The sequence below is a fragment of the Prinia subflava genome, chromosome 8, assembly GCF_021018805.1.
Source record: "Prinia subflava isolate CZ2003 ecotype Zambia chromosome 8, Cam_Psub_1.2, whole genome shotgun sequence".
Lineage (NCBI taxonomy): Eukaryota > Metazoa > Chordata > Aves > Passeriformes > Cisticolidae > Prinia > Prinia subflava.
In genome coordinates, this window is record NC_086254.1 from 3,923,381 (window position 1) to 3,951,114 (window position 27,734).

The 27,734-nt window shown below is 43.0% G+C and overlaps 1 protein-coding gene across 1 annotated transcript; it reads left to right on the plus strand.

Moving 5' to 3' along the window:
• The first annotated feature begins 2,273 nt into the window (after window positions 1-2,273).
• UBE2G1 (ubiquitin conjugating enzyme E2 G1) lies at window positions 2,274-27,340 on the plus strand. Its single transcript, XM_063402416.1, has 6 exons — window positions 2,274-2,575; window positions 16,711-16,813; window positions 19,431-19,528; window positions 20,582-20,760; window positions 23,909-24,032; window positions 26,115-27,340. The coding sequence occupies exons 1-5, from the start codon at window positions 2,530-2,532 to the stop codon at window positions 23,993-23,995; spliced, it is 513 nt and encodes a 170-aa protein (XP_063258486.1). The 5' UTR covers window positions 2,274-2,529; the 3' UTR covers window positions 23,996-24,032; window positions 26,115-27,340.
• Window positions 27,341-27,734: the final 394 nt, after the last annotated feature.

Sequence of the window (27,734 nt, forward strand, 5' to 3'; positions counted from 1 at the left end):
TGCCACCGAGTGGCCTAACTGTGAACAATACAGAATGATTTTGATTAACAGAATATAATAGAAATAGAGTTGTTTCATATAACCTTTCAGTCTTCAGTGCTGTAGTTAGGTCCTCTATTAATAGAACTGTCAGAAAGTGTACTCATGCCTGAACTGACATCAGGTACAGAAAGTTGCATGAGTGAATTTAGTGCTGGCTTAACTGACATTGTGAACAAAGCCTACTTTTTATTCCTGAAAGAGAAATACCATCCACAGTAGTGTCACTTCCCATCAATACGCCTGAATTCCAATCTGGGTAACTGTCTCTTAGCATAATAAGTTTACAAAATGCACTTGCACATGATAGCCTCCTATGGATAGATTGTTTTTAAAGATTGAATGAACCTGACTGAAGCATTACAAAATACAAATGCAGAATACATTTAGGAATTAGAGTCAACCTACAAAGGAGAAAGGCTTCTGCAAAGACTTTCTTTTTGGCTAAGGACAACCTTATGAGATGAATTTCAGTAATGGTATCATAAGGGATGTCTTCTGTCACCCCGGTTTAATCATTGAAAAGGACACAGCTTTAATCAGAAGTGCAAGAATACCTGGGAATAGTGTTCTGATTAATTGTACTAGTACAGTAATGAAACCCTCAGACTTTACTGGGCCTTCCAAATTGGAGCACAGGAAATGACGTTACCATTGCTCATTCTCTTTCCTTTTGTTGCAAGCCAATTTTGGTGTTCACAAAATAAAGCCCTTGTAGTAGAACAAAAAAAAATTTAAAAATGCATTTTTATAAAGAATTTGAACATTTTGGCAAATTGATACAGGATAAATCCGTTTCTAGTGATTTCTTTCTGCAACAGAGCAGGGAATTTCCTGCTTTCTATCACGGGTAAAAATGCCACCTAGCCAGAAACTGCATATACTTGAGAACTGAAATGTAAAATTAGGGAATCCAATGAAATGCTTAAAGCCAGAAGAGCAGAGCAGCTCATGTTTTGTTTTAGAATTGCACACACCTATTTACCACACTATATTTTTCACAGTTGACACGTGAGCCTACAGACAATTTGTACTTTTGTCAGGCTTCTCCTGGTGATTTATTTAGTTCCTTGGGATGAACTGTCTTAATTTTTAGCTCTTTCCCTCTGCAGTGCCTGTTCTCAGACTTGTAGTCATCTTCAGAAGCCCTTTTTCTGAAGGTTTTTACTGGAGATCCAAACCCAAGCCTAGGCTGCCTTTCAAGGATACACTAATGCAGGAAATCCCCTTCACCTCATAAGTGTAAGGGTTCATTTAGGCTTTTTATCTTTCTTTTTCTTCCCTGGGCGCATCCTCAGTGCAGCAGCACGGTTCTCCAAAGCCTCCCCATTACACACACATAGACAAAAATGCACATTTTGAAGCAATCCTGTTGTGAGCAACTTTTACCTGACAGCTGCTACCTCTTTTAACCTGCTCTGTTTAGCTGCTCTTTTTTACCGCTTCTCAAAAGCTCCCGTATTTAGTGGGTTGGAAGATGGCAGCAGCCTGGGGGCCATCAGGGCTCTGAGCATTGACACTGCTGTTACTTTTTCCCTGTACACAACAGTCCTGTGCAGCCTGGGGATGAGGGCACATTTGTCTCAGGGGCTGCTGTACCTCAGCAGAATCTTGTTCCACCCCTGCCACGGCCAGGGACAACTTCCACTGTCCAAGTTTGCTCCAAACCCTGTCCAGCTTGGTCTCGGACACTTCCAGGGATCCACGGGGAGCCACAGCTTCTCTGGGCAACTTGTGGCAGGGCATCACCACCCTCACAGGGAAGAATTCCTTCCTAATAATGTCCTTCATGAGGGCCTTTGCAGATCCCAGAATCGTTAGGGTTGGAAGGGCTCTCTGGAAATCACCCAGTCTAAGCCCTTGCCAAGGCAGGGTAACCTGGAGCAGGTGACGCAGGAAGGTCTAGATGAGTTTAGCATTTCTCCAGAGAGGGACACTCCACACCCTCCCTGGACAAGTCTGTCCCAGTGTTCCACCACACTCACGTAAAGAAGTTCTTCCTCAAGTTGAGGTGGAACTTGCTGTGCTTTATGTCCCTAAATGTCCTTCGTGAGGAGATCCCCTCATGAAGCGCTCTGCCTTCCTCTCCGCTAACTCAGGCTTGACTCAGGACAGGGAGGCAGGGACCTTCCCAACATGGCGGCCAAGCACGGCTCCCCGCCCCTCAGCCGCTCTCAAGATGGCGGCGCGGAAGGGCCGGCGGCCGGGCCAGGTGCGCCTGCGCGGGCCCGAGTGCGGTGAAATTCCTGGCGGGGGGAGCGGGAGGTGGCGGCGCTGAGGGCTCGGAGCAAGAGGCGGAGGGCGGCTCGGAGCCACGGCCGCGCTGCCCTGCCCGGGACCCTGCGTGCTGTGGCGGCCGGCGCCGAGCCAGACCCCCGGCGGGCGCGGAGCGGACGGGCTGAGGGACGCTCGCCGCCACCTCTCGCAGCGCCAGGAGCCGCGCCGTCCCCGCCGCCGCTGGGACTCCCTCCCCGGGCAGAGCGGGGGAGAATGACGGAGCTCCAGTCTGCCTTGCTACTGCGGAGACAACTAGCAGGTACCTGGGCCGGCGGCGGAGGAAGGAAGGGAAAGCGGCGGGTGATCCGCCGCGGGGGAGCCGCGGCCGGGCGGCCTCGGAGGGGCCGCGGGCCGCGGCGGGGGAAGGAAGGGGCGCCGGCTCGGGGAGGGGGCGGGCGGGAGTGCGTGTGTGTGTGAGGGGGAAGGGGAGATTACGGCCCCCCCTCGCCGTGCTGTGCCCAGCCGGGAGCCGAGGGAACTAGGCCGAGCGGGGGAGGGGGAGCCCGACCGGCGATTGCTGCCAGGGGAGCCGGGGGAGGGGAGCGGGGCCGGCACGGTGGGGGAGCGTCCCCTCGGCTGCCCCCGTCCCGCCGGGGGAGCGCGGGGTGGCACCGGCCGCGCTCGTCGGCCCCCGCAGCCCCCCGGTACCAAGCCTGGCGGACTCCTCGTCCCCTCCCCTTGCGGTCCCGTCTCCCTGGGGCGGGGGAAGAACTGAGCCGGAGCTCGTCCCGCAGCGCGGGGGATGCGTGCGGGCTGATGTTTTGGGGGTGTTTCTGAGGCGCCGGAAAGAAGGGGAGGAAGGAGGATTGTTCCCCCACCCCCGGAACGAGACACTCCGGGCCCAGGCTGACTCCCCGCACTCGCACCCCTTCCCGCGGGGACCTGCGGTGCCCTCGTCCCGCCTCCCCTCGCCGGCTCCCCCTCACCTCCCGTGCCCGGGAGAGGGAGGCCGCTGGCCCCTTTGTTGTCAGGAGAAGCGGCGGGGGCTCCACAGGCACCGGCGGGGGGGAAATGACCGGGCAGCAGCGGGTGCGGGCGGGGGAGCGGGCGGGAGCGCTGCGGGGGGACCCGCGGGGAGGGGCGGGGGGGTCCGCCGGGGGCGAGAGGGCGGGACGGGCGCGGGGGAGGAGGAGTTGGGGACCGGGCCGGGGGCCGGACGCGGCCTGGGTGCTGCGGCCGGGCCGGCGGCGGAGGGGAGCGGGGTGTCAGACGGGCTCGGTGTCGCCGCGCCCCCTCCCTTTGTCCCCGGGCGGGCGGCCGAGCTGGCCCGGCCCGGCCCCGCCGAGGGGCCCCGCATGCGCGGGGCCGCACAATGCGGCTCCATGTGTGCGCTGCTACACTTAAAGGGAAACGAGCCGGCAGCGCTCCCTTCCTCCCTCCCCCACTTGCACATGTTCGCCGCATCCTCTGCCTGCCGGGCCGGGATACGGCCATCCACTCGAGGAATCGCACGGGTCTGCACGGTACCTTGGGAGAATCGGGTCGCCTTTTTCGTCCCTTACGTAAAAATTGCTTCGTAGCCACTTAGGGGAGTGTGTGCCAGGTGTACCTGAACTCGGACAATTCCAGCGCTGGCTGGAGTTGGCAGAGTAGCCGTACAAAGGGACAGGGTCACTGGGTGGCACAGGAATTCCCGGAGCAGGATTTTGGCCCAGAACTTCAGTGAATGTGGTTGGAAGCCTAAGGGTGGAAAGCAGCATTGTTAGCAGTAAGGAGATGAGGTTGCATAACCGGGCATAGCAGGCTGGATGGTGTGTTGTGCATCTCCAGCACTGTTTTCTGGGTTTGGTTGGTGATCAGTTTGAGAAACTTCAGTATCGTTAAGTACTAGCACAGAATGTTTTACCCCTTTAAGGTGAAGCTCTTAAAAAAAAAAAAAAAAAGTTTTTCACCGTGGCTAAAAATCGCATACTGTGGCCTTAGTCCTGAACATCAGCATGCACCTGTTAATGCCCTGGTAACTGCTGAGGTTATTAGTGACACTCAGTGAGGAGTCTGCACGTTCAGATAAGCTAATAACGCCTCGGTATGAGCTTACTGCAGGAGATCCAGACTGGATAGGATGTGAAGCCTCTCTCTCCTACATATGATCCCTGAAGGGAAACAACATTGTAGACTAGTTGCTTTCTAACTTGATTAAAAAAAAAAAAGCATTTGGTAACCTAGAACAGTTGTTCAGCTGTCTGGAATTTCTCTTTTAATCTACTAAGTGTTCTTCACAAAAGAAAGTTGGACATATAGTTGAAGTCTCTTGATATTGTAAGTGCTCCTGTGGTGTAAATTTTTTTTTTTTTCTTTGTGAGGTCTTAAGACCTTGTGTAAACACAGACTGGTTGGATATGTAAGTACATTTGTAGACTACTAGGTCTAGGGGTTAACTTCTGTTTAACTTTCTGCTCACTCTTATCTGAGGCTTTACGTGTACTGGTAAAAACTGGGGAACTTTTCTAGTTGCCCCTATTACTGATTCAGCTGTACTGACTGCAGCCATTTTCTTGCACCATGCAGCTATTGTGGGGGTTTTGTGTTTTAAGTAATATCAATACCTTTGGTATCCCTTTACCTGTACTAAATGAAGTTGAAACCATGTTAAGAGTGACTGAGTGTGCATGAAGTATGGTGAGCATTGAAGAAGAGTCTTGAACTCTTCAAAAGTCCAACATGGAATAACTGACCTGAGAAAGTTACCTCGTATGGAAGAAACTATTTTCTATGTGATGTCTGAACTGAGCTGACACTAGACTGACACTGTTTTTTCTTGAAGTCGTAGTGCAGAGGCTGAGCTTCACCATCTTCCTTCCCTACTGCTGACTGTCTTCCAAGTCTCACCTGCTCCAACATGTCCCTTTGTTAATACTCACACTATTTCTCCTACCTCAAACCAAAAGTCACTCCTCTGGTAGTATTTGCCCGGTGGGACTGATACTGAATCTCTCTGCTCCATACAGTTTTTGCCTGTATCAAGTGTGGTCAGTCATGGGTTTGTAGCTTGTAGTTGGGTTTTGGAGGACAGTAAACAGACAGTTGATGTGAGTTGTGTGATCTAAGGTAGTTTAAATTGCTTTAGACCATTCACTTGTGCTTTAATAATGACAAGAGATCTGAGATTGAAGTGAGACATCCAGAAATGAAGGGAGGTTGAAGTGAGAATCTGAAACCCGTACAGTAGTGGATCAGTTGAGGAGTATAAAAATTCTTAAATGGTGAGGCCCTGGATATCTTTTCAATGCCCAGAAGAAAAAACAATGGCAGGAGGAGGGAGGAATGTTAAACAGTAGTTCTCAGAATGTCTACCTGTCTGGTCCCCCATATGCTTTGGTTCTTAATTCTGGGGAAAGAAGGTGTCTGGCATGGAGCACTTTAATGAGCTGTTTTAATTCCTGAGTGCTTTGTCCAAGTATAGGTGAACTGATGAGGCTGCTGGTTGTCAGTGAGCTGTAAAACAACGAGTCTTACCAAAGAGAGCAAAACTTGGTAACATAACCTGAAGTTGCTCCAATGAGTGTATGAACACAGACTCAATCTTTTTTTTTTTTCTTTTTTTTCTCTTGAAAGCAAGCTGGCTTGTAACTTGAGCAGGGAGCTGGTACCACAGCACCATGTACAACATGCTTGTGCGCTTCAGTGGCATGTTCTGGATGCTGATAATGCTCAGAGAGAAGGGACATTCAATGACAGTCACAAAATATAACTTCAAGTTACATGTGGGTTATTTTTTAATCTTCCAAATTCTATGTGGCTTCACAGTGCCTTTGCTAGTTAAATACTGAGCTGGATCCCCAGGGACCAAGTGTAGTAGCTGTTTTTATATTGACATGTGCTCACCTCCCTTTAAGCACAAGAACAATTCAAGGTAGTAAGAACATCTAGTAGGTTTTATGGTTTGGGGTTTTTTTTTTTTTAAGTCTTAAGGATGTGATGAATTGGGATTCCTTAATAGCAAAGCCATTTAAAAATGGTAGTCTAACTAGAGCTGGAGGATCAGATGTCTATGGATGTCTGTAAAACGAAATGCTGTTACCTCTCAAATCAACTTAATTGTAAGCTGTAGCACCTTCTGGAAATATCTTAAAATTCAAACATATTTGTTTATTTGGGTGGTGGTGGTTTGTTTTCTTTGTTTGTTGTTGTTTTGTTTTTTGGGTTTGGTTTTTTTTTTTTTTTTTTTTTTTTTTTTTTTTTTTTTTTTTTTTTTTTTTTTTTTTTTTTTTTGAGGAGTGGGTCACTTTGTGGGTTTATAACAATGTGAAATAGGAGCCATGACCTGTCCACTTCTTCCAGGCAGGGTGCAGGAAAAACTTAAAGAAAAGTGCCCCTGAACTTCAACAAAAAAAGTCCACAGCAAGTATGCAGATTGGTGTAGCACTGGGTTAGCAGAGTTCACCCCTCAGGGGAGCTGGTGGAGGATAAACTCTTGTTTTTACAGCCCCAAAACTTTATGTTCTTTAAGAAGAGATGCAGACAACAGGGTGTAAAGCTTCTCTTCCAGTCTCCAGAGCTGTCAAGCCCAAAGGTTTTACAGACTGAGGTATGTCTCTGAATACTTTTATTTCATCTTTCTGCCAAATTCTTGCTGACACAGAGACTTTAGAGTGGGCAGACTTGTCTAGTTCAACCAGCAAAATCACATAGGGAGGACGCAGTTAAATCAGTAGCACACAGTGGAACTAGAAGTGCGAGTTCTCTTTAACATAAACACGGAGCATTGGAAATGGGAATAACCATGCCTTTGTTGGCTGAAGTTGAGCTGGGTTGTAAGTAATCTCCAACTTAGGATACAGAAAAAGCCACATTAATGCTTTTCTTAAACATGAGAAACATGGCATTATTTCAGTTTAAAGTGTATACAGCTTCTATTTCAAAGTAGAAATGATTAATTAAAAACTAACAAGTTGGAAAATGGTATTAAATACTTAATGTGACAGTTGAACGATTTTTACTTTCTTTTGTGGAAGAATCTTTTTGTGTAATGTTGAGCTAGTTGAATTTTTGGCAATTAGATAGGACTTACTTTTTAAAAAAATCTATTTGAACATGAATGGAGAGGGAATTGCAGAGTGAAGGTGACTTTATACATCAAAGCTGAGATGCATATTTCTGGGATGGCTGGTGTATAAGAAACCTTGGTTTACAGTTGAGCCCTGCCTTACAGTAAGTTTGTCCATGAGATAGTCCTTTGAGTGGTGCTGATGTGAAGTATTAATTTGGTACTAGATTGCTTGTTACCTCCTTTGTGAAGGGCTGTTCATATGGACATTAATATTCTGTATTATCCCAAATAGGACTCCAAGGTCCAGTATATGTAAAAGTTAGCGTTTTAAGTGGTTCTGAGATTATAAACACCCCTGCATATTTTTTTTTAGAAGACTCTTTCATGTTTTTAGATAGCCATCAATTTTTTTGGTCTGATGCTTTTTGGGGTGCTTAGGTACAGTGTGCAGCAGCAACCTCAACCCCCCAGCAGCGCAGGGCCCTGTTACAGCAGATGAGATAATCCTGTTTCTTGTGAGGTTGTGCTGACAGAATTACCAAAGCTCCCTTTCTCTAGCTGACTTTATAGACAATATCATTGCTAAAACACAGGCCTTGCTTAGACTCCAGTCACTACAACAGCACAAGCAGCCTGGATTTCTGTTGCACTGTAAATAACATGATAAACGTGACCAATGGGAAACTTTGCCTGCTACGTGTTAGTTTTCCAAATGCTTCTCTTGCAGAAATAATCTGAACTTTGCATCTTCAAAGAAAAGAATATTTATAACAGCAGCCACCAGCAAAATTTCAGGGGTGCTGGCAGTTTTGGAAAGCGATATTTAGCTAAACTACAGAATGAAGGGCTTGATGACTCAACCACTTGCTTAAACAGGATGAAGCAATAACCTGCCTCATCAAGGAGTCGCTGCCTTGGCTCTGCCTAGGTCAGCTTACTAATCTTTCAGGGAAAGAACCAAACTTCCCATGAGTTCTTTCCTTCTCACCCCCCCCCAAACAAGGCATTGTAAGGTACACCAAAGTAAGGGCATATCTAGATCTGGCAGTAGAGTGATTTATTCCTGTTTTGTTTGAGAATAGTGGAATGGGAGAGCATTGCTGGAGATCCTCTGAAGTAAGGAGCAAAATTGATAGCCATTTGAGAAAATGCTTTTCTCAGAATTTCTGCTTTGTCAGTAAGGGCTTCATTTGGAGATGTTAAATCATGCAAAGTCAACTGAAATGTCTTGACTTGTGTCATTGATGCCGATTCCAACTTTAGTATTGCAGTTATTTGCTGCAAACTAAGGATTTATTGATTTGCTATATATATATATGTATTTTTTAAGAGAAACTGATACGGATAAATCAAGTAGAGTGAATGGTCTTCAGATTAAACCACATGTAATTATAGCTAATTCTGCCTTGATGTTTTTGTGTATTGTTGAGATTTCTTTTTAATACAAGACAGACTTGGAACAATATGTGCAGATTCAACTAACACAGGATTACTTGGTCCCTTCTGTGGTTGGTACAGGTTGGTTTTTAGTTCCCCCAAAGCCCCATGTTAAACAGTTTGAAAATTAGTGACCTTTGTAGGAAACTGAGTTTGCCTCAAGTAGGCATTCTGCTAGATTTTCCTCCTGTATTGTGTTTAATCAACCTCTGCTTTGATCTAAAATACAACAGTTTGTTCCCAGCATAGAGACAGGGTTCTAATGAAGTGGAACTGATCTGAAAGGTGGCTGCTGTTCTGAAAGCAAGAACTAACCAAATACTAAAATGAGTGTACAGACTGGGGTGCCTGATAAAGGAGAGCAGGTGGCTTGTGTGAGGAAGAGGGCATGTGGCTCCTGAAACTCCACTTTTTGTTCCAGTGTACGGGAACAGAATCAGGGCAACGCTTCACGTGCAGGCCTTTGCTCTCACCAAGCTGCACCTGCTCTGTGCTTCAGTTTTGAGTGGTGTGTGCCTGTCTGTCAGTGACTGGTTTTGAGATCTTTCACTTACAGTCTTAAGTAGGCTTGAGCTTTAGGCCACCCTGCAAGCGTAAATGTTCTTACTTGGCTTTTCTTGCCTACTCCCTAGTCCAAGGCACATCAGCTGGAGCAGAGATCAGATATCCAGACCTTGTAAGAATACTAAGTATAGCAATCGAATTGAAATGGGGTTCCATAAAAATAACTGCTCTTCTGGACAGAAATGTTAGCAGGTTTTGCACTGGTTTAGAATAATAATAAAGACTTTTTGATAGAAACCCTCTGTAAAAGTTTTCACGTACAGTCTCTCTGTGTGTGGATTGTTAAGGGAAAGGTATTTCTGTGCTGTCATCATACACCTCATAGGTCAAGCTGGCTGTTTTTTTAGCTGGCTGGCATTTGGTGCTGATCTAGAAGATGGTGCTGTCAGGAGTCATCTAAAGGAATGTCTTAAAACAATTCTAAATAACAATGTGTCTCAAGTTAGGATATGCAAACCTGTTATTCATATTATAAGCAGGAGAGAAAACAAGCTGGAAAGTTGTCCTTGACTTGCACAACAACTTGAATGTTAACATCTCTCTCAGATGTTAACATCTCCCTGTGGCATAGGCATGCCACAGAGACTATTCAGTGGATTTCTAATGGTGTTCTCTTTTTGTCTGTGAACCATACACATCCTAGAACCCTTGGCTCTGGGCAGCAGTGCTGTTTCATGATTAACATGTATATAACTGCTCAGAAGATATTTGGACGGGTTTTTTTTTCCTTAGCTTTAGTCTGTTGGTAATTAGCTTTTAAGAAGTTAATCAACTTCTATTCCATGGTTAAACTCAGCTACATTAATGGCACCTAGGATGACACCTGTCTTGCCAAATTCCAGTATTTGTGTACAGCAGGCATCTGAAACTTGTAGGCCTTTGTCGGTGAGAGAAATAAATGTGTGTAGAGTGTGATTCATCTGACCTGGTTTTGACACCTGCTTCGGGATGAGATAATGATGGTGTCTCAGAAACTGCTTACCCTGATAAGATCTCTTGAATGCTGCTGAGGGTGACCATCTCAAATACAGACAGATGCAGATACAGATTGAATACTTGTCTAACTCTTTAAGAGTGGAAACAGGCATCAAACATGGAGGACAAAGTGGAGGTGGCATTTCTATTACCCTGGCTGTGACAGATGAATGTGGCTCTGTGCTGCAGTTGACTCTGTGGGCAAAGCACTGAATATTCCCTGGTGACATAATTGCTTCCTTTACATGTGGGTTTCCGAATCAAGGTACATCCAATTCTTTTTACTATCCTTGTTTTTATCCCTTCCTCATAACACTTCCCCTCAAAATCCAGAACTTACTGGGAATGGTTTTCTTGTGGTCTTTTAACAGACCTTATTCAACCTCCATTTTAATCCTGTGCTGGAGTCTGGTCTGACAGGATACACAGCGTGATTCTAGTAGTCTAGTCAAGGAAGGCTGTTCAGGAAACATTTTATCTTGATTTCTACCAATATTACGTGGCTGCTGAACTTACTGCTGAGAACCTTAATTCTGGAGGCATAGCTTTCAAAACTTCAGAGAATACTATGGCATTCAAAGGTTTTCATCAGATGAGTATGTTTTGTATTTCCAGGGATTCGGACAGGAAAGTTAACTTGAACACCCCGTTTGTTTTGAAAGAAAAGATTTGTGGGCTTAGTAGGCACAGTGTGGTCCACAGTAACTTAAATTACTGAGTTTAGCTATTTGCTTAATGGCAAATGGATGGAGGGAGGGGGAAGCAGACCTTCCTTCTGCAGCATGGGATGTTGGAAAAGAGTGGTTTGAGTGTGTGTACACAGAAGGGTCCATGTATGAAGAGTGCTGCAGAAAGAAAATGCCCCAAAATAGGTTGTGACTATTCTTGCCTGTCTTTAGGACTCTCAGGTGAAACGGTGCACGGGAACAGACTGTGGGCTGGATAAACTGGGTTGCCAGGTTAGATCAGTTGCTGGGTATCTGTGCTCTAGGTGAGAATGTCTCAGAGCTGGTTTTGAGACCCATGAGAGACAAATCTAAAGGAACATTGACAATGTCTACTGATGTCCACCCCCATGGGCTTAAGTGATTACAAGGAACTCCTGAAGAACCAAGGCAGTACCAAAGATCTGCAAGCTCCTGGTTGGTCTGTTAAGACTCAGTTTTTGATTAAATAACTAACTTGAGTTTCAAATTGTCTGTCTCCAGGTATGCCATGACTCCTATGACTGTGGAGCTACAGAATATACAGAATCAGGAAACTCAATTTTTAGCTTAATTCTACAATAATACATACCTTACTCATAAAATAATTCCAGTCTCTACTCAAGTTTCTCTGGTACCCTAATCCTCATACCTGTAGCAGCAGCTTTAGGAACTTTGGGCCAGTGCTGCTCTCCACTTGTTTGCGAAGCTGAACTTGGCCATGGCTAGGAATTTGACTGGGAATAAAACCAAAAATCAAACAAGAAACCTCCAGCCTTGTCCTCTGTCCTTTCAAAATCTGCTTCACTGTGCAAATCTAAGGGAGACTTCGCAGGTATAGCTGAGGCCTTGGCAAATGGAGCAGTACACAAAGGTGTGTAGCACTGCACTGACATGCAGCCTGCCTGTTAATGCTAATTGTGCAACCCTTCTTAGAAATTCTCTGAGCTCAGAGAATTTGAGTTGCAGAAGTCTGAATTGCTGCCCTTACTAAGAAGGAGTGATGTGTGGAGCACTGGAAATCAGTTAGTTGCCAGGCTAAAGTCAAATCTAAAGCTTCTGCTGAAATGGTTGGTAGATTCTCTGCTTAAGACAGGTTTGTCTTTACTGCTTCTCCCTTCAAAGTAATTTCGATGTCCTTCAGAGACTTAGTCTGTTCTAAGTGTTGTCTATTTGTCACTCCCACAGTGGCTATCAGGAGCGTGTGCATATTTTGTGCTACGTTTTGTCTGAACTTCTTGGATGAGCTTGCAGAGCAAGACAGAACATGATGAAAGCGGATAAAATTGAGAGCTAGGGGAATACATCTCCACCTAGAGATCATGTTACTTTATGATAATCTCAGCCCTCCTTCTCTAGAATCTGAAATGTACAGCTGGATCCTGCAGGCAGCAAAGTTTTGGAAATCGTAACTGACCTCAGTGAAGTGATAGGACTGTGTGGAAATCACAGTGTGGGGTATGGAGAAGAGGAGGCTGGAATGAGGAGTTCCAGCGTGAACAGTTGTTACAAGCTCCTGGACTAGTTAGAGCTTAGCCTCACAAAAAGCACCGAAGACAACAGAAGTCTAAGGTGCAGCAGATACCAAGTGCTGATACGGCCTGCTTGCCCTGAGAGCTGTGTAAGCCAGCCAGATGGTTCATCCAGAAGCCTTAGCCAGGGTTTGGGCTCCCTAGTCTGTGTTTGTGTTGTACTCTATCCACTGGCTGCACAAAGCTCAAACACCGTGTAACTTACTGAAGAGGCTGCTATTAAAAAAATATAGGAGCTCATATTTTTGAAAGCTTTGTACTGTAATGTAGCTTAAAATACTCAGAGTTCCTATGCAGTGGCTGGCTGGGTGAGATGGCAGGCTGAAAAGTTTGGATGCCGTACATAGCTGTTCCATGGAGCTATGGGGCTCGTTCTGCTTAGTCATTTTTGTTGATGCTGTTCTGCTCTGGGATTGGTGAAGTCTCTTGGCTTATATAAAGGCAGTTTCAGTGAGTGTGGGAACATCAGTAGCTTGATGTAAACTAAACACTGAAACTGGAAGTGCAGCCCGTGGTACTGGGTTGGCTCAAGTTTAAGGCAATGGTAACTCAGTTCTGCTTTAGTAAGAGCTGAAGGGACAGACAGCGTGTGGCAGATCATGTGGAAAGGGAGCCATGGGGCTTTAAAATCTCTTCTGGATTTAAACAACTCTGTTGGATTATGGGCCTTTAGTCTTCCTCACCTCCCAAGTCAGGTATTGGATTTAATTCCAGGTTCAGGACTGGGATTAAAGGAACTGAATGTCTAATTTATAAGCAGACACTGGATTCTGTTCCAAGTATGTTGCTGCTTGGCAGCTGTCCAGGTGTGTGCTGCTTTGGCTGTCAGCTGCTGCTTGGTCTGCAAAGGGCTCTACCTGAAACTGTCTCTAGACTCAGTGTAAGAATGTTTTGGATTTTCTTTTCTTTTGTTGGGTAGAAAAATGCCTATTGTATTAAATGATCAGAAATGCAAAAAGTATTGTCAGAAATGCTAAACCACAGACTGTAATATATAGTAATTGCAAGTAAATGGCATTTAGTTAGGCATGAACATGATGGAAATATGTTAATGTACTCATTTATGTTTAAAAAGCGCAGCTAAACAAGAAATCTCAAAATGAAACTGTTGGAAAAATAATGTGGAAGATCCAATCCTTCATAGGTGTGTGTGGCTTCTCTGCTCTTCCAGGACTTCTAGGGCAGTTTTTCAGCAGGGCTTTGTAGAGGACCTGCCCTAAGAGCTTGTTCCCCTCTCCCTGCCTAGAGAAGGGAACGGAATCCTTTGCTTTATCCCCATATTTGTCTCGGGAAGCTCCTGCTCAGGCTGCAAGCAGTTAAGGGCTGTGTCTGGTGGGGACTGACAGGCGCAGGGAGCAGGTGTCCCCTGCCCTGGGTGCCGTGTCAGTGACACCGGCCTGGCAGCAGCCCTGTCACTGAGCCGTGTGTGTGCCCTGCCTGCCTCGCTGCTCCTTTGGGATTGTGGTGCACGGATTTCACTAACTGTGTGAGGCTCAGCTAGCAGGGAGAGAGGCAAGAGCCAGGTGGTACTGCTGGTTAACTTCCCTGATATGCAGCACTTACTATATCCAGGGAAAAAAAACAAAGCCAAACAAACCTTGGGCCTTGGCAGGTTTTAATGAGTAGCAGCTATTGGCTATCCATGGTAAAGCAGCCAAGGATGATGCTTTTCGTGTCTCAGTGCAGAACTTTCCTGAGAATTCCTTTTTTGTCTGCCTGCCAGCCATGTTGTTTAGTTTAGCATAAATAATCTGGATGGAAAAGCTCATTTTTAAATTGCCGTTGGTAATTCTGCATACCTCTCGTGGGGAAGGTGTATGAGCTTATATTCCTTGTTTTTCCTCAGAGTATTTCTGCAATCAGCAGCTGTTTGAGCTGTGCTTCAATACTGCTGTCATGGAAGGAAAGTAACCTTTTCACAAGCCAAGACTGATGCCACCTCCTGTAAAAAAAGTAATGTGCTCATTTGCTTTATAGGCAACATCCACTAAGTAAACTTCTTTAACTACTTTAACTGAAGGTTTTTGTTGATGATTGTCCCTTTCACACAGTTTACAGATGTTCTGCATTAAAGGAGTTGGCATCCAGGAATCTTGCTCCTTCTCACAAGTTCTCATGGTTCTAGGTGTAATTTGGAGTTTAAGAGTTGTCTTTCTTTGGGAATAAATACACAAAAAATGTTTTGAACTACTTAGGGATAAAGTTGTTTGAGGTTGAAACAGATGTAAAAAGAAATTAAAACAACACACATTAAGAAATAGAGAAAGAATGTGTATATTTGCTTTGGAAATAATGTGGCATATTTAAATAGAGAGAAACATTCTGATTTTTTTTCAGTCTTAAGTTCTTGCAGTCTTTAAAGTCTTATCAGTGAGCAGTGATAACTTGCAAACAACAAGAAAGCTAAATGTGAGCAGTTTCAGTTACAGCAGTCACATAAAATTTGCATCTTGGTTAGGGAGCCTGTGATGTTTCCTTTTCTTTCAGGCATTGTCTGGGAAAACCATGGTTGGGCTCAGTACCCAAATCCTTGGCTTGCACCCTGGGGACTGAATGGCTGACCTCACCTCCTGATTCTACCCTTTTGAGTAGCTCCTAGGAAAACCCTTTCAATATGTTCCTTGGGATTTTACAATTGAGTCACCTTTGTGGATAGGTTTGACTAAATTAGTAGTGACCAAAGTTGATGTTCCTGCTGTCTCCCTCTTCAGGATCTTGGTCCTTCACGTGAGCTGAGCATTTTGTTTTCCCAGTGTGGACTCAGTCTCCTCTGTGGGGCTTGAATTCATTGTTCTTGCCTTTTTCAGCCACACTTGGAATAGTTCAGAACTTAACTGGCCTCCAGTGATAGCAAGCTTATGTGCAGATCAGTTTGGACTTAATGGCAGCTTTTTCTCCAGAAAGGTACAATGTTCTCAGCTGAAGTTCCTCTGCATGTGCCTGAGGGCATTATAAGGCCCTGTGAACTTAAGTCTTACAGCTTTTAGGTTTACCAAATGGGAATATGTAGACAAACTGTGCTGTGGAACAGAATAATGAGGATTGCATAGTGTCTGAGAGGTTATAAAATATCTGTGGTTGGTTTTTTGTGTGTGTGTGTTTTCCCCCCCCGCCGATAACTAACATTCTTAATTTAATCTGGAAATTGCTGACCAGTTGAAGGAATACCTTCTTTCTCCCTTCCTGTATCTTAAATACCCAAGATCTGTAAGGACTTTGTATATACTGTTGGAAATGCTGGATGAAGAATTTGAATTTGGCATAAATGCAGCATTTAATGTAATTTCTGACCTGACGCTGTCAGTTAATAGATAATATCACCTTCCCACCCCCACCACTGGATTGTAGGCAAAACTCATTTGAAGTGTTTAATTCCAAATCTTACAGGTATTTTTTTTCCTGGAGCAGGCTGAAAACAGAAGTTCAGTGGAGTCTAGACCTAGCTGTGACTTGTGTGTAGCTATTTTCCAGAGAAGCCCTACCTGGCTATATATATGAAGTGTGTAGTGTGTATGTGTGTGTGTGTGTATATATATATATATATATATATAATATGAAGCAGCCTATACACTTAGAATGCTCTATTTCTTATCACTGATGGAAAAAACTGTAAGCAAAAGGAAGAAATAAAAACACACAACCCCATACCTGAACAGCATAGCAGCTTATCTTCTGTGTTCTCTTGTACTAGTTCAGAATACAGTAAATCATTATCTCCAGAATTCACTGGCAGGGGTCTCAAATGCTTTCAGATCCTGAAAAGAAAATTTAAATAAAGTAGAATGTTACTTTTAAATAAAAACATAATGTGACTTTGGTCTTCTGTTAGCATTTTCCAGAGTTAAAGACAGACTTTAGTTGAAGCTGGCTCCTTGGGGTTCTTGTAAAGCTTTTTTATTGTTGGAAAGCCTGTGTCCTGACTCAGACACTCGTTCAGGATACCATGTCCCACAGTGGTGTGTTGTTCTGGCCCTTCTGCTCACGTTGCACTCAGAGTTTGAGGGTCAGACGTGCTCCCAGCTCTGCAGAAGTGTTTGTGGTGGGGGAGCTGAGGATGCTCACCAGGGCTGTCAGTCCATGAGCAAGCTCCAAATGTCACCGGGGTTTTGGTCATGTATGGACACAGGAGCAAAAGCACCAAATGTGTATTATAGACACCTAAAGTTACTCTTAAATTCTTTTTCCTACACAGAGCTCAACAAAAATCCAGTGGAAGGCTTTTCAGCGGGCTTAATAGATGACAATGATCTTTATCGATGGGAAGTCCTTATTATTGGTCCTCCAGATACACTATAGTAAGTACTGACACTTATACAGAAACTTAAATGAACTCGGATTAACTTTTTATTTTAGTTCTAGTGTGCTCCTAGTGAGTAGAAGCTAACCAAAACCTTTGTGCTAAATTAACTCTTCTGTTGCTAGCAGAATGCATGTGAATAGCTGGATTTGCTATGTAGGAGTTCTAAACTGCTTTGCTCCCCTGGGGAAGGGTAACACTGATCTCTTTGTACTTGTATGGAAAAGAAAGAGAATAGGTGCACTTAGAGGAGCTTCTGTTTCCTTTCACATGTAAGTAAGGCAGATAAAATCCACTATTTGCTGTTGCTGCTGGGAGGCTGGAGTTCAGCTGATAGTGCTGTGTTAAACCACTACAAGTTCATTCTTGTGATGGCAGGAAAATATGCGATTGAAACGGGATGTAGTTGGAGGAAACCTCAGCAGTCCATAGAATTAGCTTCTAATCCTGTCAGTTTGAGAGGGAGAGCTTCCAAGTGTGACCTGGAGTACCTCGGGGTGATGATCTACTGTGGTTCCTGGGACAGGGTTCTTGCCCAAGAGAGGTCAGTTTAAAGTGTACTCCTGAAGATGAACTCTGTTCTCTTCATTAAGCTGTTGCAGTGGTAAACTACTGATACAAAATGCCTAATGACATTTACTCGAGGTCAGTTCTGGTTGCAGCATGAAGTTCTGTATGTCTGTGGGCACGCTTTGAATAAGTATTTAAACCCAGTAATCAAACAGGCTTTTCCTCAAGCTCACTGCGCTGTGGTCTCATGTCTTGCATGAGATGGTTTCTCTTCTGACCAGTCTTGTAGTTCTGTTACATTCCCACAGCTATTTTATAAATACCGTCAGTAAAGAAATGCTGCTTCTAATTAATTGTCATCTTAGGTGTTAGAAGTTGCAATTGTGTTTTTTAACTCCATTTTATAGGGTCCTGAGGGTTTTTTTTGAGGCTTTTAGGTAAGAAACTAACTTCTGTTCCTGGTTGCTATTTTTCAGGGTAGTGTTACACTGAATCCTTCTTTCCTGGGCTGTTTGATAAGAATGGTCATATATAATAGTTTAGCTTAAGCAGTTTTCAAACAGTCTCATTCCTGGTCTCACTTAATTTATTCTGAGTTTACTTGAAAAGACTTTAGACTTAGTCCATTACTCTGCTGACAGAAACCCTTTTCATCAGGAATATTGCTAAGAATGGCATTGATGTCCCTGTATTTCATTAACTTATATCTAATGTATATCCACTTTAAAACCTGTATTTATATACATTTGATATGGGGCAACCAGGAATGCCCTACAGTCTAGTAGCTTTAGGATCTGCTTCTTAAAAAAGGAAAAGAAGGACTTTTCTCAGTTTGAAAGAAAGGCTTTGACTGGTTTGGGGCTATCAGCAAATGCAATCTCTCCCTCCTTTGTCTTAACATTATGGATGTTAAAATAGTGCCTCTGGAATTATTACCTCTCCTGGGATGAAGGATTCTTTGGGAACTGCCTGCCTTTTCTAAAATTTGTGAAAAATAAATGCTGTGGGTTCAGATCCCCTCAGCTGCTTCAAAGAGCCAAGTTACTTAAAGGCAGCGCTTTTTGTTGGTTGGTTTCTTTGGGGTTTTTTTGAGACACTTGCTGGAACTTCACCCCTTTGGTTAGTGGTGGTAGAACATGTTATTTTTCTTAGTAGCTGGTGCACTTCAGAGACTCTGCTCCGTTACAAATACAGTGCAAAACAGTTTTCTGTTCCCAGTACTTTTGTCTGTGTGGCTGCTGAGGGGGAGCTTCTGACACTGTGCATCCCATGCCATCTTCATTGGAGGTTTATGTTCCACTTTTTATTCTGTTTTTGCAATTCCAAATTTTGTTACAACCTTCAGTTAGAAGAAATGACAGTAGCAGGACAAATGTTATACTATTGACATTAGCAAAGCATTCCGTGTGTAAACCTTTCCATCTAATACAAGCCTTCATTTTTCAAAAGGGACTATTCCTGGCCTGTAACTCCACATAAAACCTGGATGTCTCTTGTTTATTATTGTTTTCCAGTTGAGTGGGTAACCAATGCAGAACACCTCACTGTCACGCCTGAGTCGCTTTAGCTTAGTGTTGAAAAGGTGGCATTGGAAGTCTTTTTACATTTAATGCTCTAGACACAGCCAGAGCTCTCTGCAGTTTTTCCCTGGGGCTCACTGCTGCAGACTGAGACTACAAAATTAGGACTGAAGTCTCTAACAGAGAAAAATGGGTGTCTGCTGGGCTGGATTTGAGAAAGGCAGTTATTGGCAATACCTTTTTTTTTCCTGTTAATAAATGTACTGGAAGGAAAAAAAATGTAAGTTATGATTCCAGATGGTAAATTCCTTGGCAGTTTTAAATTTTTTTTTCCCCCACCCCCATGGTTTTTCCCCTCTGGAACACCATCCTAGTTCTAAAAAAGATTGTGTTGGGGAACTGGCAGTATCTTGTGAAAGGATCTTCTCAATGTAGAAACTCTTTACATTGCATATAGAGGTGTTGATAGTGTTAATTAGCAACATGATGTTAAGTTGTGTGAGGTGTAAACTTAGAACATCAGTAAGTTCCGATCTTCAGCTTAAGCTTACAAGAAACTCTACTAAGATATTTTTGATTCCCCAGTGAAGGTGGTGTTTTCAAGGCTCATCTTACTTTTCCAAAAGACTACCCACTGAGGCCGCCAAAAATGAAATTCATCACAGAAATCTGGCATCCAAATGGTAAGAAATGTCAAAGTTTCAATTGCTTTTTGCAGCTCAGGACTAAAATGCAATGAAGACAAATAGATACATTTCTGTTTGTGTTAGAAATATGAAACTCTGCTTTTGCCATCCTCACTTGACAGAGAAGTAATAACAATGGCAGAGGTTTTAGTATTCCTGCTCTGAGAGCATAAAATACTCTTGAAGTATTTTCAGAAGCTGTTTAGAGTAGGTTTTTGCATTCTTGGTAATTGTTCAGGGAATGTATTTCTTAATTTTTTTTCCTAAGTGCAAAATTCTAGTCTGAGGAGAAACCTGACTTCTATAGCTGCCTTTTGTTATACCTTCAAATATTTCATCTTGCTATTACTGACTTGGCAGTTCAGTATAGAAGCCCAAGATTGTCCTCATCTAGTGAAGCATGAAAAGAAATCTTTTAGTCTCTCTAAAGGAGACTTCTCCTAACATCTCATTTACCTATGAACTGATGGAGATTGGATGGGAAGGTAAAATAAAATGAAAGATGGTTTTACTGGCAAAGAGAAATTTTCTTCAACTTCAGAAACTGTAGATGTTGAAAGGTGGGAGGAGACAGTGCTCCCATCAAAAGGACAGGGAATATTTTAATGCTGTGTCAGTTTGAGCTCTGAAAATATCAGAGTACTTGTCAGGCACTTTCTAATTCCAGCAGTTTAAATCATATTTCAGTATGTTCCAGTAATATCCAGCTGATGCTGTTGCTGTGGAAAAAAGTCACTCTCGAGTTTGCTGAACTTAACAGAAAAAGCTGTAGTGGGAGCCTGTCTAAATAAATAATCTGGAGAGTTGCAGCACGGTGTTAGACTGAGCCCTCCCTCCCCACGTGCCCTCTGTCCAGGCACATGCAGACTTCCACCAAGCACTGTTTATTACAGTTAAGTTCTGCAATAGTTAATTACTTTCCTTCTTTATAAAGTGTGTCCAGTAACGTGTTTCAGACTAGCTGGAATGAAGATGAGGAGTTCCATGACTGTCCTGAAGAAATGCCAGCATGTTGTTCACGACTGAAATATGCCTTGTTCTATTTTGTAGTTGACAAGAACGGCGATGTCTGCATTTCAATTCTTCATGAGCCTGGAGAAGACAAATATGGCTATGAAAAACCTGAGGAACGCTGGCTTCCCATTCACACAGTGGAAACTATAATGATTAGTGTTATTTCTATGCTGGCAGATCCCAATGGTGATTCTCCTGCTAATGTTGATGCAGCGGTAAGATTTTCTTTGGTCTGCCAATTGTCTTCAATGTAGAAACCTTGCAGTGGAGTTCTGTTTGTAGTTTAGCAAACAGGAACTTTGGGAAGAACCCTTTCTATCACAGGCTACCCTTGTGTTGGGAAAAGCAGTGATGTTGTCAGAACTACTAATTAGCATTGAGAAGTTTCTTTCACTTCTCTACAACAGTGTTCCTCTCCCATGGATTAGAGCAGCAGGTTTGACTAGGTAGATCTGTGCTCTGAGAAGGTTCCCAAAGGATTTACTGGGCATCTGACCTTCAACTCAACAGAGAGGGTTGTCCCAGACTAGACTGACTGGCTCAGGAGTGGGGAAAAATGGTTGGATTTACAAAGACCAGGGTGAATCTGTAGGTGTGAGATGTGTTTGATGCAGCACAGTGTTCTGGGCCATGGCCTGTGCCTGTGTAGAGACACAGCTCTCAGCTCTCTAGAAGGGCTGTGCTTAGGGCAGAATGTAACAGTGAGGCTGAGAAATGTTTGTAGTGGGGAGAGAAAAAAGTCTCAGTTCTGGAAGGGCATAGGGGGGCAGACTTCAGGCCCCACTCACCTGACACAACACTGACACACTCCTGAATTGCAGTTCAGCAGTGAGTGTTGTCTTCTCACAAAAGAGAAATTCCAGCTCTTTTAACTGTGGGAGTGAGGAAGAAGGAGATGGGAATTGTAAGATGCAGAGTTTGGAAAGGAATGCTAACCTGTCAGCCAAGCTATACCTTCCCAAAGTGGGTGGGAGTTAAGCAGTTTCCTGGAGCCTTTGATCTGCTATGTTTTGAGTATTTTCAAAGGTGGTTGAGCTCTGCTGAAAAATCATCATGGGAAGAGATTCATGTGAAAGAAATTTAATGGGAAGAAAACAGAAAACAAAGTTGTAGTAAACAATTTCCTTATTTAATCTTTTTAAGTGTTGGACCTCCCTTTTTTGTGTCATGTTACTGGTGGAAACAGACACCCAGGAAATACGGATAATTTCCTGTGAGAGCACCAGGAGGAGCAAGTTATTAATAAAATGCTGAAAGTGCAATTAGAATTCCTCAGTTCACAAACTCATGTGTGTTGAGTGTAGCTGGACTAACCCTGGAGAAGGCACATGCTTTTAGCTGTGCTTGTCACCTTCCTGACATCAGACTTTCTGTATTTTGCCCCACTTTGGCAACTACTTCAGGAGTGGGTTTTTTATTTTTTTGGGTTTTGCCTTAGGAAAGTTAGACACAAAATGAATTTGCCATAGGGTAAAGGTCAAAAATGAAGCTAGCTGTTTCTAGCCCAGCTTGAAAGAACAAAAAAATCCAAATTTGACTGTGAAGACAGTAGTGAGGCATCACTTTGGATGCTAGATACTATTTTTCTGACTGTGGCATTACATGTTTCAAGGAGCTTCTGAAGTGCTGCTTGAGCAGTTGACTTCTCCTGCTGGATTGCAGAACTCTTCATATTAGCAAAAAATACACTCCTCAGGGTAATGAAGAACCAGCAGCTCCTGTGTTTCCTACAGCAATAAAACGTGGCAGTTACTATCAGATACGTTGTCTTCTGTCATTAGTTTCTGCTTTTAAGTGAGTGTAGTGAATAAGGTGTTACAGGCAGTTCACAGGATTATAGGAGCAGGGGATATACCTGCTTTCAGGAAAAATGAACTATGCATGTTGGAGTACAATCTCTTGCAGTGGGAGAAAAATGATGATCAGGAACCTAAGTAGATATTTTGAAAAGCAAATAGAACAGTTCATGACCTAAAATTACATTTTTGGAGATTCAGCTGTCAAATTGGAAACTTTGCTGGCTATTCAAATCTGAACAATTCATAGAACTACAAATATAAAAAGTAGAAACAAAACTAAGGCTCTGAAGCTCAGAGGGCACAAATTAAATGCTTTTCTTGGCCTTAAGCTATCTTGTGTAAGCTGTCCTGTGTCCCAATCCAAGGAACCAAATGTTTGCTGCATGAATTGCTGAAAAAGAACAAACTATTAGTAACCTTATTTGTGCTTTCATAGGAAAGTTAAGACATGCTGGGCTCTCCAATGTGCTGATTGTTGAGGTGAGCTTGGAGGTGATGGATGTTAGGGGATGCCATTTATCACTCAAATGTACTGCAGCCTTCAAGTGGGGGTGAGAAGGTGTTGTATGCTGGATTGCATCAGGTGAAACAGTGTGGGGGTTCTTAACCCCTTCCCTCACCCCTGCACTAAGAATATATTGCTTGTATCAGAAACTAAGAACTGTAGAACTTCATGAAATAAGAGGTTCTTTACATTTTCCCCACAACTTCTGACTGGAAGGCAGCACCCAGCACATCAATCTTAACCACACCCAGTGCTCCTGTGCCTTCATCTGAGCTCGTGAGCCTGGCACAAAACAAACCTGGCTGCACTTTCTCGTGGAGGTTTTTGTGATACCTTGATGTGTGCATCTCTGGGTTCAGACTTCCCTCTTACCTGTCTTCCTGCTCGTCTTTATCTTGGCTCTTCATCTTTGCAGTTTTGAAATCAGATCCCTGTCACAGGAAGCAGCCCTGTAGGTGAGCTGAGTGTTCTCCTGAGGTCTTTCTCACAGAGCCAGTGTCTTACAGCCATATCTAACTAGGAGGTGTTTGCTTTCAAAGGACACTGCTGTGCCTCTTCTGGATACTGTGACTTCTGTATTTCTGTCCTGGAGTGTCCTGGCTAGATTGAAGGGAACTGAAACTGTCTTAAAAAAACAAATCTCAGAGTAACTGCTGGCTCCACAGTACCTTTTGCACCGCTGCAGTTAAAGACACTATCTCTGTACACATAACAACAGCTTGTGGTCTACAGGTTGAGATTGCTGCTACTTTGCAGGCTGAAGCAAATAGATTTTAGCACAGACAGTGTGAAATACTGATAAGCCACCAGGTTAGTCTTGGAGTATGCCTAAAATCTAAGGGGAAAATTACATCCTCACTGTCTTGTGACATAAACTCAGAGCAAACTTCCACAAGTCCTGAATATCACAGGTTTTCAGTGAGTAGCTCAATGATTGTAAGCAAATTTAGGTGTTGACTAGATGGCTAATATCTAAAACATAACCACCAAAGTCTTCCTAGAGCTTGTACAACTCCTTGTTGTAGGACTGACATCTGAAAGCTGTCTATTCAATTACAGAAAGAATGGAGAGAAGACAGAAATGGAGAATTTAAAAGAAAAGTTGCCCGCTGTGTAAGAAAAAGCCAAGAAACTGCTTTTGAGTGACACTTATTCAGCAGCTAGTAGCTTCACTTTTTTCAGGGTAAGTATCCTTCTCAAGACAAGTCAGTTACCTGAGTTGAGGATTTCCTGCTTAAGTGTTGCTGAACTATTTTTCTCCCTCTCAAAAGCAAAAAGAAACCCCCAAACCTTTCTTCTCAGCTGCATGATCTCAGTGGAGCTCTTTGGCTGTATGCAGTACTAAAGACTAAAAGAATTAAGTGCACTTGACAGCCCATTCTGCCAAAATTGGGGAACTTCTCTTGTATTCTTGTGTTTTATGCTGTTCAGAAGTTGAACTTCTCTTTATCAGAATTCATCCTGCTTTATTAATGGCACTTAGAGGTTACTGGAGCTGTAATAGAAGGGGGTGATAATTCTTTGATATTCATTATTGTGAAGAACACTTACTAGAATCTTAAAAGCATCTTAAAAGTCTTGTTATCTCAGGAGTTGTGGATTATCTTGCAGATGTTGGTGGCATGTTGCACACAGGAGTTTAATGAGACTTCAGTGAGGTTGTCAGGAAGCTGAGAAGGGTTTGCTTCAGGTATCTGTGGGAGTTTTTACAGAAAGTCTCCTGGCACAGCAGAAAGCCTCAAATTGAGATATTACCCTAAATAATATTGAGAAAGGTGGTATTTTCTTCAGCAGCCTGAAAAACATCTTTAGTGAGGAGGGCTTGGGAATAGCTTCATAAAATCAGCTGTGTTCTGCTTGGAAACTGAACTGTGGCATATCTGAGAGCTTGGACAAGTTTTGACCTGAGAATAGCTGACGTGATATTTGCATTTTTTGCCACCCTGTTAAAGAGCTTCTGACTCAAGATACTTACTCTGATTTACACAATCCCATCTCAGTTTTAATGGGACTTTTTTATTTTTTAATAACCTCTCATAGAAAGCTCTGTATTAAAACATGGCCCTTAAATCCCTGGCCTTTGGTCGCTTTATCTTGGGTATGCCAAGGAAAAACTTCCTCCATGAGCTAATAATTTCCCACTCTTGCTTTTCAAAGCAAAACAGAACTTCATGTTGAAGCTGCCTTTTCTTAATGGTTGGTTTGGCAAATAAACTGCTCTGACCCATTTGGCTGGCATCCCCCAAATTCATATTTACTGGTTATCTACAGCATACATAATTCACAGGGACAGAAATATGGCACTGTATGTAGTTCAGAGGGGTTGTACTGAGTGAACCAGAGCAGCTTACTGTATTCTTCTGGGTAGTTTTTTTAACCACAGTTGTACAGGAGAGAGTTCCTTTCTTACCCTTCTGTAAACACTGGGGGGGTTGGGGGACGGCTCCATCTGTGACAAATTCATTCTGCAGTCTCTCTGCTTTGATTGAAAGGAACTTTCTCCAGTACAGATTAAGCACAAAAAATGCTTAATATTGATCAAAAGACTAAGCAAAGGAACAGAAAGTCTTGTACAACTGCCTGTAACTGGAGTGCAAGAATTGTTAATGCAGCTGACTTTTTTTTTCCCGTCTTGGAGAAATGGAGTAACTGTGAGTAACACTCCAGAGTATCCTTAACTAACCTCAGCTCTGTTGCCATGTTGAACTTAGCTATAGTGAAACAATGCTCTTGACAAATATTTTAAGTAATTGGCTGTGTTGCTTTTTTGGAAGGCGAAAGCTTTTCTAAGTCTGGTGACTCCTCCCAGGGGAGCGAAGGGCAGGGAATTGGATGAGAAGGGGCCACAGCTGATTTCAAACTAGCCCAGTGTGACTGGGGGCTGTGGTGTCAGTGCTTGCTAAGCACTGCTGTGCCATTTGTGCCTACTGCTCACAGTAAGTAATGCACAGACTTTTCAGTGATAAATCTGCATGGTTTAGTCCTGTGTGTGAATAATCAAAGCTTTACACACTGTGCACTCGACAAGCAACACGAGTTACAGGAGCCAGGAACTCTGATAATTGAGCTTGGACACACAGTGTGCTGAATTAACTCCAGTCTTTCTCAGGTGATGAGTTTGGATTTATCCATCTTCTGTTCAGAGGTATGTGCAGCTCTTGAACAAGTAATAGTTATCTTCTTGAGCTTGAAAAACTAATTAACATCTTGAAAATAATTAAGGGTGAGGAGGGGTTTTATTTTAATACCTGTGATTTCTTTGCAGGTCTCCAATTGAGAAACATGGCACTGTTTTTTTTCCTGCACTCTACCCACCTATTGCTGGACTTCTGTTGTTACAAGTTGGCAAACACTGGCTGGAACTGGGCTGCAATAAAACATGCCAGTTATCAATGCTGACAAGAGCCTAACAAGTGCCAACACAAGATGATTACGCATTTTGAAATCTAATGAACTGCTTTAACCTTCAGGAAAAATTGTAAAGATGTGTACATAGCACAACATGATCCGGATAATATATATACTGTTCATGTACATCCACAAATACACATTGTACCAAATAATGCTGTCTGTAGTTAGGGATAGAATTGTGTAAATTCTAAAGATTTTAGCAGGTTTTTTTCTCTCCCTATTCATTGTTTCCTGAGTTTAAAAAGAAAAAAACAGCAACTTGTGAAGCATGTCAGAACCAATTAGGATACTCAGTTTGTTTTTTTGGTTTTGGTTTTTTTTTTCCCCCCACTTTAATTTTCCTTTGACCCACCAAGGCTTAATTAAAATTTCTTGCGTATTAAAGTTTAGTATCTCTCTTTTTTTTTTTTTTTTTTTTTTTTTTTTTTTTTTTTTTTTTTTTTTGGAAATGCGGTCCCTTTTATTTCCCCCATCAGAACTTAAAATTTTCCTAATTAAACCCTGAAAGGATTTGCTATCAAGTACTTGTGTCTTCTTTTATGATGACCTTTGGTAGTCTCAAAGGTGCTTTTTTTTTCTTCCCACCCCTTTTTTAAACCCAATTATTCATCCTTCTTGAATTTGGTATAGCAATAAAACTGGCCATGGAGCACCCTTGAGCAGCCTGATGGATTTTTAACTTCCAAGGTCTTGAATGCTTTCACTTGGAAGTTTGGTTGACTAAGTTAGTCCAAGATAGGAATGAGCTGCTTTTTATGGGTGAAATTTTTGGTTTGCCTTTTTCATTGCCTGTTTGTGGGGTGGGGTGTGTGTGGGGCAGGCTTGTTTTTTCTCGAGGTTGAGTTCAAGCATGCACATCTGTAGGCTTTCAAATGACTAACTTCTGGGTTTGGTATCAAAAATAGTTTCCCTCCTTTACTCTCTTCTGTGGCCCTTCATCTGCTTTGCCTTCTACTTCAGAGTTTTCCTCACCTAATGTACAAAGAAAATGGCGATGTATATTTTCATGTAATTTGATTTTTGGAATTCTGTCACCTTCTGTAGTGAGTTCTTCCAAAATATAATTTTTTCCAATAATAACGTGTCAAACTGGCTGTCTTGAGTATCACAGTAGGAAGGGTACATGTAGCTGGAGCACAGCTTGCCTGATCATCAACAACACAACACTAGCAAACACTGGAGGAATTGGTTGAATAATGAAAGAGCAAACAAAACACACAACTTTATCCCTGTTGTAACCATCTTTGGCTCTCTAGTGAGCAAATACTAATCTCAGAGTATCTGCTCACAAGAGTTTTCAAGGCTTTGACCAAAGAAACTTTTATAGAAGAACATAAACTACTCAGCTGACTGTCCTTTTCCACTTAAAGCTGGGACTGTGCAGAATTTCAGTGGTATGGTGTTATTCTTTCCATTGAAAAAAAAGACTGGGAAAAAGCTGATCTTAAACCTAGCAATGGACTTACTCCCCCAC

What these genes read in the sequence shown, in the direction of transcription:
- UBE2G1 (XM_063402416.1), top strand. Translation starts at nt 2,530, where the DNA reads ATGACGGAGCTCCAGTCTGCCTTGCTACTGCGGAGACAACTAGCAG. An exon ending in GGTCCTCCAGATACACTATA is followed by an intron (nt 16,814 to 19,430) that starts GTAAGTACTGAC and finishes TTGATTCCCCAG; the next exon opens with TGAAGGTGGTGTTTTCAAGG. An exon ending in AGAAATCTGGCATCCAAATG is followed by an intron (nt 19,529 to 20,581) that starts GTAAGAAATGTC and finishes TCTATTTTGTAG; the next exon opens with TTGACAAGAACGGCGATGTC.